This window comes from Carassius gibelio, chromosome A22, assembly GCF_023724105.1.
Source record: "Carassius gibelio isolate Cgi1373 ecotype wild population from Czech Republic chromosome A22, carGib1.2-hapl.c, whole genome shotgun sequence".
Taxonomy (NCBI): domain Eukaryota; kingdom Metazoa; phylum Chordata; class Actinopteri; order Cypriniformes; family Cyprinidae; genus Carassius; species Carassius gibelio.
The window spans coordinates 4,532,190-4,545,926 of NC_068392.1; the positions used below are offsets into that span (position 1 = coordinate 4,532,190).

The window sequence follows — 13,737 nt, forward strand, 5'->3', positions numbered from 1 at the left end:
CATTGCAAAGCATAGACTTTTTCCTCTCCTTTATTTCAGAAAAATATGCAGTTCCTCGTTATTTTAAAGTAAAACAAAATAAATAAATTCGAGCGCAATTTCATGCTCATCATGCTCTTATTTTAGTGCAGTTGTAATAAATTCACATCCTTGAATAAGCCATGCATATCTTCTGATATGACCAGTTTCAGGGGCAGCCAAAAAAGAAAAGAAAAAATAATTGAAATCATATTTTCACTCATTACTCGAAAGTTTCTTAAGAGATCCGAGAATCTCACAGCCACTGCTGTCAAATACTGAGATAAACTTTATAATGTATCATCTATTTATATTAAATGAATATATTAAATTGGTAAATTTTCTGATACCCATTTTGTGATCATTATTGAGCCGATTCTTTTCAATCAGCAGGAATGATTCGGGACATTCTACACTTAACGTGGCGTAATACATTAAAACATGTGTTAAAAAGACAAAACTCAGTAAACATTTTTAATAAAGCATTCTGTTTACACACAAGAAGGTTATGGGAGGAAAATGCTTAATGCGTAATTAAACGTGCGGCGTTCGTATTCTGGGCTCATATCTGCTTGTCTGTGAATATAATATAATATAATGCTTTATTAATAGTTTGTTTACTGAGGTTGGTCTTTTTAAAACACTGTTTAAATGCATAAAGCCATACTCTCACGTTAAGCGTCCAGAAGATTAAACTTGCACCAGCTAACATCTCGTGATTCAATAAATCAGACATAGGGAGTCAAGTTAACAATGAACAACTGAGCATTGTAACAAAAGCTTTTAAAAACTGCATAGCGTTTTTAGCTTTTAAACAACATACTCCATCCTACACTAATTACGCACATATTTCCTATTATGTATGTCTATGAAAGACGATCGAACCAATCAGAGTAGCTATGGGGCGGGGCTACACGTGCAGCCCCGCCTCAATCTGCAGGCTGCAGCCGGGTGTACTTGGATGAAAGCGCGACCCCAAAAGCGAAACTAAAACAGCATTTGACCACTAGAGGGATAAACAATATTCATGTTATAAGTTTTTCAGACAGTAGAGTCTGATATCACAATACCACTTAAGATTTTCTTAATACGTAGGTTTAAAGTACAAGCAGTAGGCTATTATCATATAATAATCTTGTGTCCAAACTATGGAATTCACAATTTCAGGAATTATAGCTATTATATGTGAAAACCTATTTTTTGTGGTATTTATCAAATAAATGCAAACAATTTTTTTTTTTTTTTTTTTTTTTCAGAAAACAACTTTAAAACACTGTATTATTATTTTTTACATTGGGTGATGCAAAGTTAAGGAAAGGCAAACATTTCTCTTTTATCATTAAATAAATGCTCTTTTTATACACAGATCAACATTTGAACGGCTTACTTAAAAATACTGAAACATTTGTATCAGTGAAACTAAAACATCCATGTCTAATTCTTACTTAATTATGAAATGGTAACAGACTTTTTTTTTTATCTCTGATATCAGAAAAACATTCACATGGAGGGAAATATATATAATAATTTAAGTCCCTATTATATTACTTAGCCTGTTTACATATTTACAGGCGAATTCAGAAGAAAATACAATTAAAAAGATGGTATAAAATCACACAAACTTTTCAATAAAAGAACGAGGAGAGACAGATGGGAAAAAATCCTCACCTGAAATAATAGACTCTGCCACCACATCTAAACAGAACCTCATGAAATATCACAAATTGTTTTAAAGTTCAGGCAAGATGACATTACAACTCTATTGTGATTCAAATAAAAGTACAATTAAAAACAATGTTTCACTTGTGCACATTATAACAGAACCAGTGTTGCCAGATTGGGTGGATTTCCGCCCAATCGGGTGGAATTTGATTGTGCATCAAAATGCTGGTTTGGGTGGGTTGACAAAATTTTTGATAATTTCACCGGTATTCAAATTTTTATTAACGTGGATAAATTGTTGAGCTGTTATGGTGTGTGTATATGAGCATGTGAGATGACAGCATCAGTCTCATCCCAATAAGTGTGCTAGTTGCTCTAATACCATTGCTTATTATGATAACTTATCCTGTGCTTTTTGTCTGCACTTCAATGCTGGGTATTCATAAGCTGATGTTTCATGCTATACATCCTTAAACCTCAGGTAATGTTTTTATTGCATACTCAGGGTCATTGATTGGACGAAAGCACCATGTGACTTGTGTGCATAATGCCTCTAGCATTGCACATTATCATATAGATATTGTGCTTTACTACAAAGTTTTTCCTGAGTGGATTTATAATACTTCTTCAATTAAAATTGGAAAATGTAATTTTTTTCACAATGAAACGTTTTTTTTTTTTGTTTTTTTGTTTTTTGTTAAATGTGATCCAAAATCATCACGATGAGAAGAACCAACGACTTAAACTACTTCAGTCTGTGTGAAATGAATTTATTTAATACACAAGTTTCACAATTTTAGTTGAATTACTGAAATAAATGAACTTTTTCCACGGCATTCTAATTAATTGAGATGCACCTGTATGGTTAGACACACCAGTTTGCAATATCAAGCAGCAAAACAAGCTGTTTTGTAGCTAAAAATAGCAGGACGTGGATGGGACCAGAAGCCAGACACATAAAACTGATAAATGGCTGTGCAGGAAAAATAAGGTGGATACTTTCTCAGAAGTAATAGGAGTGTGAAGTCTTTATATAAAGTCTTTTTTCTGGAGGTAGTTGAAAACACATTGGACAGGATTGCTTTTGTAGACACACATGTGGTCAAACATGTTCAATAGGCTCTTATCAGTCCTGATTCTAACATAAACCAACAGTGTTCAGTATAGTTTTGTGGCTATCAGAGCAGAAAAGAAAGCTGCTGTTCTCGGTATCATTTCCTGCTATCTCCTTTCATGTTAAATATAAATAGCATGAGCTTATTGTGCATTATCAGACCAAAAGAATTAGAAAAGGCCTATGCATGTACCCTCCTTTAGACAGTCCCCTCAGAAAAAAAGAAAGAAAAAAAATCAGAGAAAGGCAGGATCCATTTGACTGACATGTAAAGTAACCAATCAGCATCATGTTTAAGGAAGTGAAAATGCACCAAAAATATCTCTACCATAACAGACCAGTGTGCAAACAATAAGACATAGATTCTAAAACAAGAACTTAACATAATTTTGAACAGATTCATTCTTCCATGAATCTCAACATCACAACATTTTTATTTTTTTCAGGCAGAACATTAAATAATGAGACATGTCGGTAGCACTTTATTTTACAGTCCTGTTTCTCATGTATCTACTATGTACATATTATAGTAATTACAATAACTGTGTAATAACTAGGTACTAACCTTGAACCTTGATCCTACCCCTAAACCTAACCCCATGTAGTTACCTTGTATTACCAGAACTTTCTTAGATAAATACACTGTAAGTACACTATAAGTACATGTTAGTACACTTACTGTAAAATAAAGTGCAACCGACATGTCTCCTGGAAATCCTGTAGAATTCAATTAATCAGATGATGACTGTGAAACTCATGAAGTGTTTCCAGTTTTGTGTGCAGGTGTGGTCATGATGCAGACCATGAGCCATATCTGACCAGTTAAAAGTATAAGACAGTTAATATAACCTCTGATCTGTGAATAACCTTTAACTGTGTTTCATACATTAGTTTTGAGTAATTTATTTGTAAAGCAGTTTTATCTAAACAGGAAGTCAGACTGTGTGGTTCATTACAGAAGGACAGGAAGAAGCCCTTCAGCCTCAAACTAAACCAACGCACATAATGAACAAATGTCCATTCTCAGCTCTTAAACTAAGTGTCTACAGAGAGATCAGATCATGTTTCTGTATCGAAATCAGACCACAGCAGTTTCAGTTTCACTCAGAATATTATCTGCACGTGTCACACACCGCAGAAAGACTAGCAATAAGAGAAGATTCACGCTTATTAATTTTGTTTTGCAACTCAAACAACTGAATTATTATAAAACCATTTTAAAACCCATAAGTTTATTTACCAATAAATTTAGATTGACTATTCCAGTATATTGGTGCATATTTAACAGAAAAGTTTTTTTTTTTGAAACCCATCAATGTTAAATGATAAAAATCAAGAATGTTTTCAATAATTACAAATAGTTAAAGTCTTTATACATATAAATCTTGTTCTTATAAAGACTAAATAGCATATTGAGAGTGTTTCCGTGTGCATTAGGTGTGTCAAACTCTGTTGTGGGAGGATTCATAAAGCAGATGAACAGACTGAGTGTTTTCAGCAGATGGTCTCGATCAGACACTGAACTACTGAAGAAAATGTTTCACATGTTTTTTTTGCTCTGCTTGTCCCGGTGGTGTCTGACTGGTAAGTTCAAAAAACTATTCAGTTTCTTTCAGTTTCAGGTTAATAAACCTGCTGCTTTTGTTCAGATACTTAAGCTAGAGGATTTGCATTTGCTGTTCATCCCAGATTAATCAAGTAAAACAGATAATAATATGACAGCTAGTCTGAATTATCAGCTTGCACAACAATCTGTAACTTGTTGTCATTGATTCCTTTAGCATTTCTGTTCCCATTTCTTGAGATATTCCTCAGTACACATTTAGAAACAAGAACTGACTTCAGGCTCTGTAAACCAACAAAAGTCTTTAAATATGAAATCTCTACCAGTCTGTTCATCAGGTATGTCTCATAAGTCGTTGTCAGTAACGGAGGGAGACTCTGTTACATTACACACTGATCTTACTGAAATACATGAAGACGACGACATTCTGTGGAAACTTGTAACCGAAGACTCTCTCATAGCTCAAATCAATAGAGAGGACCAAATCTTCTCCACATTTAATGGTGCTGACGGGAGATTCAGAAACAGACTGAAGCTGGACGATCAAACTGGATCTCTGACCATCACAAGCATCTCAATTGAACACTCTGGAGATTATAAACTAGATATAAGTGGAGATGTTTCGTCATCAAAAACATTCAGTGTTTTTGTCTATGGTGAGTAGCTATTCTTGTTTTATTAAAGGAATATTTTGATTCAACACAACTTACGCTTATTTGGCAGCATTTGTGGCATTATTTTGATTACTAAATACCTGACACATCCCTTGTTTTATTATGGAAAGGCACTTACAATGGCAATGAACAGAGTCAACTTTTTAAGTTAACCATTTAAAAGCTGACACTGTGAAGTTTATACAAAGTCCGCTTGCTAAGTTGTAACACAAGGAATTCTGTTTCCAAGTCCAAATTTTCACTTTGTTCACTTTTATTTTTTGCATTTGATGTAACTGCCAGCTCAGAAAAGCTGAAAAGAAATCACACAGTTACTTTGTTATGCGCTGTCTGTGTCTGAAAGTCATTCAGTGAGCTGCTTCATTCTGCACCCATTTGTTTTTCACGTAGATAGCTAGCTATTTGAATAAGACTAGCTCACACACATATAGGGATATATTCACTCGTCTTGTGTTGATATGCACCATGGAAGAGATGTGGGGCAAGCAGTAGCTCATTATCATTTAAAGAGATATGTACCGAATGCGTCGCTGTGAACAGATCTGCTTTTGATAAAGTAAAAAGTGTGTTGTTTTACATGAACATTGAGGAATTTTAACCAAACTATGTTACAGACATTTCATGAACTCCCTGAAGAATCATACCAACTTGTGGAAAATGGGTATCCAATGTCCCTTTTAAATAATTTTTACTGTATTTTAATACTTTAAGGTCAACTTAACACAGAAAAGGTTAGTTAAGTGATTTAATAGACTTAAATCATAATAGCATGCACATTGTTTAAGTATTGCACCTGCATTATTAAAACTTTGAGCATTTTAGATGTGCGGATGGGATACATTTACAGCCAGTTTAAGTGCACAACACTCAATTTTGTTTGTCTGCTGAAAATAAATATTTGTGTTTTTAAGAAGCAGTAGACCTCAGATGCTTTAGATTGAGCTGTACTGAAATCTGAATGTTATAGTATGTCAGTTATTTGCTGACTGGCAGACAGAAATCAGCTTGGAGAAAATCAACAGCAGTATAGAGAATGAAAGGACAATGCAGAAAAGCTGAGCGGATGTGGCTTAAGACAAAACTTGAAGTTCACTATAGCATCTATAAAGACAGCCTTCATGCTTTCAATGTGGAACCAGCCACAGCTAGACAGAATTACTTCTCAAACCTTATAAACAGTAACTTAAACAACACTAGTACTCTTCTTGCCACTGTTGAGAAACCAGATTTCCAGGCAGATTTCCAGTCAAATGCTCTCTGACAGCAAAAGCAATGAGTTTGCTTCCTCATCAATATCAGGAAGGCGACTAGCACATCCCCAATTATGCAGAGGTCAGCTGGATTTGGCTACAATATCAAAAAGAAGATACTATGTCTATTTTTGAAGCAATTAATAGCACATTTTTGGAAGAAATTGCATAAGTCTAAGTGGACGTCAATGACATGCGGAGTCCCACAAGGCTCAGTTCTTGCACCGCTCTTGTTTAGCCTGTATATGCTCCCATTAAGTCAAATGATGAGAAAGAACCAAATTGCCTATCACAGCTTGATTTACCAAGCCTTATTGCCAAATGACTAAAGACTCATTAACTCCTATAAAATATAAACCTACCAGACCACTCAGATCATTAGGATCGAGTCAGTTAGAAATACCACGGGTTCATACAAAACAAAGCGAATCTACTTTTAGTTATTTTAAATGTGCTAAAACATTACCCACTTTTAAATCTAGACTCAAAACTCATCAGTTTAGCTGTGCATTTATTGAAAGAGCACTGTGCGATGTCCATAATGATTGTACAGTATTTAATGAATTGAACAAACGAATTGAATTAATAAATAAACTTGCTTTGCCTTGCCTAATTACATAACTGAAATGTTTAATGTTTGGGATAACAGAAGCATTCACTGACTGTCAACACACTATACCAACAATATTGTTGATCAAATTTATTTTCTGTTTATTCTCTCACATTTTCCAGCTCATCTGCCCACTCCTAACATAAGCAGAAATTTTTCACAAAATCTGTCATCATCCTCACAGCAGAATTGCTCATTGGTGTGTTCAGTGGTGAATGTGGGTCATGTGACTCTCTCCTGGTACAAAGGAAACAGTTTATTGTCCAGCATCAGTGTGTCTGATCTCAGCATCAGTCTCTCTCTACCTCTGGAGGTGGAATATCAGGATAAAAACCGCTACAGCTGTGTGCTCAACAATCCCATCAGCAACCAGACTCAACGTCTGGACATAATTCAGCTCTGTACAGGTATGATAGGAGTGAATATTAGTGATTATTTAGAGAGCGAATCCACTCAAAAAAATAAACTATTATGGAGATCTTTCAGATGTATTTAAAGTCAGACAGACTATTTTTCTTCATTACAGATCAGGGTCTACCTGTGTTTTACATGATGTTGATTGCTGCTGCTGGATCTCTGTTGATTATTGCTGTACTCATGATCTTCTGCATCTGCAGGAAATGTACAAAAACAGGTGAGGAATTCAATTATTATCTACAAACATTAACTTCCATTCATTCATTTCAATCAGATATACAGATTGCTATATACAAGAATGCAAACTTTCCAGTTTTAACACATGTGTGATTATTGTTAATACAGTTCAGACCTGGGAAGAAAACAATACTGATTCAACATTTTGTAAACCAACAACTCGAAAAACGGTAAGAAGATGCAAGAAGTTGATGCAGTCAGTTAGTCTGATTGAAGCTTGTTGAATGCAGCTTTGTGTGTGATACTCATCATACAGACGAGGAACAAATGTGGGTGATCTATCAGCCCCACCATTATCAGTATTGCCTTCAGTAACTAGCAGATCAAAAGGACAGATCTTAAGTATGTTTTCAAGCTATTTAAAACTAAGTGCATTTACTGTTTGTAAGTTTGTAAAAAAAAGTATTTTCGGACCTAAGTAGATTAATTAGCAGAAATGTAAATTTATTAGCAAAGAAAAGTATTGTATTCTTCTCAATCTCTGTTCTATTTATGACGTACGTCACATGCTACTTCTGAGATGAACAACAAATGTGTATTTATATTACAAATGTCCATGTTTGCTTGGTTGTGTTTAGTGAAGCCACAGTGTCCTTTCACATTTAATGCATCTTTTTATGCAATCTAATATATATGTAAAAGAAAATAGCACTGGAAAGAAAATAAAAACTAATTGTGTTGGCCCTTTACTAAAAGTCACAATATGTAACTTTTGCCGCTAGAGGGAGCATGTTCAAAATAAACAAAGACCAAAATCAAAAGATTATTATGTCACTGGCAGGCGACACAATGACACTGTGGACACGGTCCATGTCACCAGTTAAAATTGCTAATTACTCTGGATTTAATCATTATTCGAAACATTTGGGTGAATGTAAGTACACAAGAATATATAACACTGTTCTAGTGGTTTTTGGATATTTAAAAAAAAAAATCTAAGATTTTGTGCCTTTAATGCTAGTTTCTATTATCTTTTATAAAAGTTTGTTTAAAAACAAAACACATTATTTGTTTACATACAAAGTTCACACTTAAGGTCTGTTAACCGCTCAAAAGTCTTTTGTCATTAATACATTTTAATTCAATAACTGTACATCCAGCAAATCAACAGATACCTGATTGAATGTATTTTTCCTTGCAGAAATCAAACATGGATGATGTGTATGAAAATATCCCCAGAAAACGATGATGAAATACTGTGTCTACTGGAATTTGACATTAACTCGCACCATTTGGTTTTGTTCACATTTGTTCTCTGATAGGATGTTTCTGTTTTGTTTTGACTCTTGTATCACATTTTGTAATGTTATAAAAAAAAAAACATTTTTGCAATTCAAACTTTCAGTTTAACATATGAACATTTAGCTAACTTTAATACTGTTGTACTTTATTATTTACTGATTGTTTTATCTTTTAAGAATTGTATTGGCTGTCGAGAGCATTACATTGTGATTACAGGATCACACATACATATTATGATTTCCTGGACATTTTGGCAAATAAATTACAAGCACATCAAATTCACATTTCAAAGCAGAAAATCACGAATATATATTTTCCTTGCTATAAAAAGATGCTGTTATTACAGAGGAGCCCTAAAGAACCAGCTGCTGATGCCTATTTGAACAACAAACTGAGTAAAATGCAGTCAAAATATATTTATTTATCTTTTATAGACTAACATTGTTATATTTAAATGTTAATAAATCATCAGTATGTAGGCTTCTCTGAATTCTGTTCTGTTTGAGTTTTGTACAGACTGTGGATATTTAAACGGATAGTTCCCGTAAAAAAAAAAAAAAAAAAAATCGGTCATTAATTACTCCCCCTCATGTTGTTTGAAACCCGTAAAACCTTTGTTCATCTTTGGAATACAAATGGACATATTTTTGATGAATCCGAAAGGAATTAACTGCAGGGCAATGCACATAAATTTTGAGGGACAGTTGCCCAAAACAAAAACCTCCAAAAACGGTGGCACAAAGAGGGTGGGTGCTTGTTAATACAAATTATCCATTACACATAACAATTAAAATACAAGTCAACACACTCTGTAATCATTTCAGACTTTATTGTAGATGATTTGATAGAACATCACAGTTGCTCATTGCTGAAAATAACAAAATATTTACTGTTTTACATTTTGATATTAACCTCATCTTTTATGATTGCGATGCCCTTTTAAATGTCCTTTTAAAGCCATCATATTTTGCCAAGATATTCCTATCTGGCCTTCTTACAACCAAGACTGAAAAGGAATATTTTTGGTTTAAAGGAGCTTTAGTTGCATTTACATTTGCTGGCAACTGGGTGGAAACCCATTCATAATGCAATGAAGTGCTTTCATCTGTTTATGATACTGTTTAAAAGCTAAATGGTTGTGACATAATTACACATACTGAAAATAAAACTCTTCCTCTGTGAAAGGGTAAAATACCAGATCATTTGTTGAGGAATCCGGGATGCTTGTTTTATGGGTACGTTTTCTACAGCAGCCTCCTGTAAGAAATAAATAAAATAATTAATAAAACAGATTCACAGAATGTAAAAAATGAACAGGATTGATGTTTCAGTTACAAAATGCTCTGACAAACTGAATCACATTGTCATGTTCTGTTCTAGTAATGCAACATGTTTGAATGCAGTGACTGATGCTTTGAGATTAAAATAGCCACAAAGCATACAGAAAGAATTTGGTTGTTTCTATAAAATGACATGCAAAAATAAAAAAAAGGACTTTTTGCATGTGATTTGAAACAAAACTTCTAACTTTCAGTTAAATATCCACAGACATCTTCTCTCACTTGCACATCTAAAAAAAACATCACTATTGTAAATGCACTTATACTGGTGTTTTTGTAATGACGGAATTAAATGAAACCACATCACACACAAAAACACACAACAACCAGAAATTCTTACCTGGAACAAATAGCAGAACAAATATTGCCGCTATAGCAAATAAATACAAAAGACAATCTGTAACGAAAAAGACATTATTACTAGAGATCGATGATTATTGAGATCTTCGATAACAAAAACTTTGAAACTGCTCAAGGGAAAATGATCTTACAGACTGAATTACACTCACTATAGCTGGGAACACTGAAGATGCTGATAATGTGGCGTCGACGGATGCTGCTGCTGTTGGTGACGATCTCAAGATGATAAAGTCCAGAGTCTGTGGTTCTGGTGTTTGTGATGGTCAGAGATCCAGTCTGAGGATCCAGCTTCAGTCTTCCTCTGAATCTCTCATCAGCATCTTCACATTGATCATCTCTACAGATCTTACTGGGATCACCATTGATTTTTGCTATGAAAGTGTAATTGAAGTACCAAGTCATCAAATCACTGGGGTTCTTCATTACAGCAGGATCTAAAGTGACAGATTCTCCCTCCTTCACTGACTTGGCCAGCATTTTATTCAGCTCTGCACCAGGAACATCTGAAACACAAACCAACAGCTGCTGGAGGATATTATAGTACACAATTTCTCCCACATATGCATAAGATTGTCATAATTGTTACATTATGGAGTCAATTTAACACCGTATATATATATATATATATATATATGCAAAAAAAAAATAATACATTTTGCAAAAGAAAATAAAGTTTTGCAAACGAAAATGTAAGTATTGAGGAAAATTTATTTGCTTTTTGCAAACAAAAATTAAGAATTTCAAAACATAAATGAAACAAAAAAGAAGATTTGTAAAAACAAAGCCACAAGACATGCGGAAAAGTGAAGCACAAAGGAAAAATGGTATCGCAGGCTCAAATTATACTGACACGCAAAATAAAAGCAGCGTTGCAAATAAAATAATAGATATGACCATGGAAAATATTCATAGCAAAATCATTGCTTTTGCGCTTTTTTATTTATGTTTTGCAATTCTTAATTTTTGTTTGCAAAAAGCAAATTTATTTTCCTCAATAATTTAATTCTCGTTTGCAAAACTTAATTTTTTTGCGTGTAAATATGCCGTTAAATTGACTCCATATTGCATTTCATTTTCATTCAGTTTCATTTTACCCCCTAGTGACAGTGGCACAGGACTTCTATATAATTAAGAACTATCAATACTAAATACCATCTTACACCCCCAACAAAAAAAGGTTACATTTTTTCTTCTCAAGTAAATCGACTTTGTCCATATTTTGTGTTTCTAAAACACACGTTACTTATTTATTTTTATTTTTTTACCTCTGTACTTTGGATTCCCAGTTAAATAGACAGAAGTAAATATGAAATGATTGTAAACAGATGACAAAAGAAGGTCATAATAGAGGGGTCCACAAACATCTGGATTGCCACTGTAAAGATAAAAAGCACTGAAACTCAGTGATGTAATAAAAAATTAAGCATTTTTTTAATCATTCATTTAATGACTCACCGTGGACAGTGATACTAAAGATCTTTTGAGTGATACTGTTGCTGCTGATGATCTGTAGTTTATAAAGTCCAGAGTCTGTGTTTGTGATGTTTGTGATGGTAAGAGATCCAGTCTGATGATCCAGCTTCAGTCTGTCTCTGAATCTCTCAGTACCTTCATTACACTCAACATCTGTACAGGTCTTACTGAGATAATCACTGATTTGAGCGATGCGAGTGTCTTTAAAATACCATTTAATCTTTTCTTGTTGGTTTGTTTTAACATCAGTGTGTAGAGTGACTGAATCTCCCTCCATCGCTGACACTAAGACTATGTCTGGATCAACACCAGACACACCTGAAGAAGAAATAAACAGATAATCATAATTCACTTTTAAGAAAGTAGGATATATACAACACACAGTATTTTATTTATTTATTTTTTTCTGTAAATTTCTCCAAATGTTTTGTTGGTAATCAGCTTATACTCATTTATAAGCAATGACATCACAGAGTCTTAGGTTTCAGTTTCAAGACTGAACCATTTGCTTAATACATCGCAAAACAGACCAGACAGAGACAGACCACAGAGTGTGCAAACACACACACGCACACACACACACACACACACACACAACAGTGAATTTTAGAATTAAATATTTTCACACACAGACAATGTTGCGCTTGAAACGCAAGCCGGATGAGGGTGTTTCGTCCGAATTCACTGACCCATATCGCTCGGTGGAAACTAAATATAGGATTCAATATGCTGACATCCGATTTTCTCTTTGTTTTTGTTGACTGTATTCATTTAGATACAGTCTCTCGAGAATACTCACCAATCCCGTCATCTAGACACATTGGCTATTCGTGTTTTTATAATTGTTATATATCGAAATAAAAACTAAAACTCGATTCATTGCACAGCCATAGTAAAATAACAATACAAAATAAATGCAAAACATGCCTTACCAAGCTGTAGAACACACACCGGGACGAAAATGAAGAGATTCACCACCATTGCTGCCGAAAACGAAGGCATTCGAGTGGATTACGTCATCTTTGAAAGCCAGAGTTCAGAATTTATATTAGACTAAGACCCCCCTGTATTCGACTGACCAGGCCAGAGGGAGACTGAGCCATCAGAACAGACCAGAGACCCGTTCACAGCTCCTTTAATATATCTGAGACGAAATACATGAAAGATGTCAGATCTTCTAATCGTGGTAAATGCATGACCTCTATCTGATTTGGTTCTTTAAACGAATTTGCGGATTTTAATTAAAACAACTGGATTAGGTTGTCTAAGATTCCTGCTTATTCTAGTGTTCCCCGTACAAGCCAGCTGTTTCAAAATGAAACCACGATCAGCAATGCAGCGATTGGCTGGCGGCAGGAAACGTAATGACGTCATATAATTAAAGAAGACAGCTGACGAAAAACTTGACAAATTTCTGGACCTTTTAAGAAAACAACCAAGTGAACAAACTACATCTTATAATTGATAAATGAAATGTGCTTTTATTTTATTTTGTTTTATTGTATTTTATTTACATGATTCCCAATTAAAATCAATGTATTCACAATTTCTGGCATTTTTACAGGCTTTACATTTTAATCTGTCAGCACTCAAATTAATGCAGGACTCAGATTAACTGTACGGCATGTGTGTAAGACTCTAATACATAAAGTAATTATTTTATCACAAATATATCTTTCAATGAGTAAAACTGGCTGTGTCTATAGTAGCCTGTTATGGTAACACATTTTAAATTATTATTATCATAAAATATTGTCCCGGGATTAGCAGGGTTCA

The 13,737-nt window shown here is 34.1% G+C and overlaps 2 protein-coding genes across 2 annotated transcripts; one reads left to right on the forward strand and one right to left on the reverse strand.

Annotated features, from left to right (window-relative positions):
* Positions 1 to 4,698: 4,698 nt before the first annotated feature.
* On the forward strand, positions 4,699 to 9,355 carry LOC127942443 (SLAM family member 9-like). The gene is made up of 5 exons (XM_052538145.1): positions 4,699 to 5,014; positions 7,015 to 7,299; positions 7,419 to 7,526; positions 7,655 to 7,716; positions 8,688 to 9,355. Exons 1-5 carry the CDS (start codon positions 4,699 to 4,701, stop codon positions 8,733 to 8,735), a joined length of 819 nt encoding a protein of 272 aa, XP_052394105.1. The 3' UTR covers positions 8,736 to 9,355.
* Positions 9,356 to 9,598: 243 nt separating this feature from the next.
* Positions 9,599 to 13,275, reverse strand: LOC127942870 (uncharacterized). Its single transcript, XM_052538878.1, has 5 exons — positions 12,894 to 13,275; positions 11,944 to 12,279; positions 10,638 to 10,991; positions 10,469 to 10,525; positions 9,599 to 10,045 (listed from the first exon to the last, which is right to left on the reverse strand). The coding sequence occupies exons 1-5, from the start codon at positions 12,961 to 12,963 to the stop codon at positions 9,936 to 9,938; spliced, it is 927 nt and encodes a 308-aa protein (XP_052394838.1). The 5' UTR covers positions 12,964 to 13,275; the 3' UTR covers positions 9,599 to 9,935.
* Between the last annotated feature and the right edge of the window lie 462 nt (positions 13,276 to 13,737).

Excerpts from the sequence above, each read along its gene's own strand:
- LOC127942870 (XM_052538878.1), bottom strand. The coding sequence starts at position 12,963 with ATGCCTTCGTTTTCGGCAGCAATGGTGGTGAATCTCTTCATTTTCGTC. Across the intron at positions 10,992-11,943 it reads CTTTAGTATCACTGTCCACG|ATGTTCCTGGTGCAGAGCTG; the intron begins GTGAGTCATTAA and ends TTTGTGTTTCAG. Across the intron at positions 10,526-10,637 it reads CTTCAGTGTTCCCAGCTATA|ATTGTCTTTTGTATTTATTT; the intron begins GTGAGTGTAATT and ends TTTTCGTTACAG.
- LOC127942443 (XM_052538145.1), top strand. The coding sequence starts at position 4,699 with ATGTCTCATAAGTCGTTGTCAGTAACGGAGGGAGACTCTGTTACATTA. Across the intron at positions 5,015-7,014 it reads ATTCAGTGTTTTTGTCTATG|CTCATCTGCCCACTCCTAAC; the intron begins GTGAGTAGCTAT and ends CACATTTTCCAG. Across the intron at positions 7,717-8,687 it reads AACCAACAACTCGAAAAACG|AAATCAAACATGGATGATGT; the intron begins GTAAGAAGATGC and ends TTTTCCTTGCAG.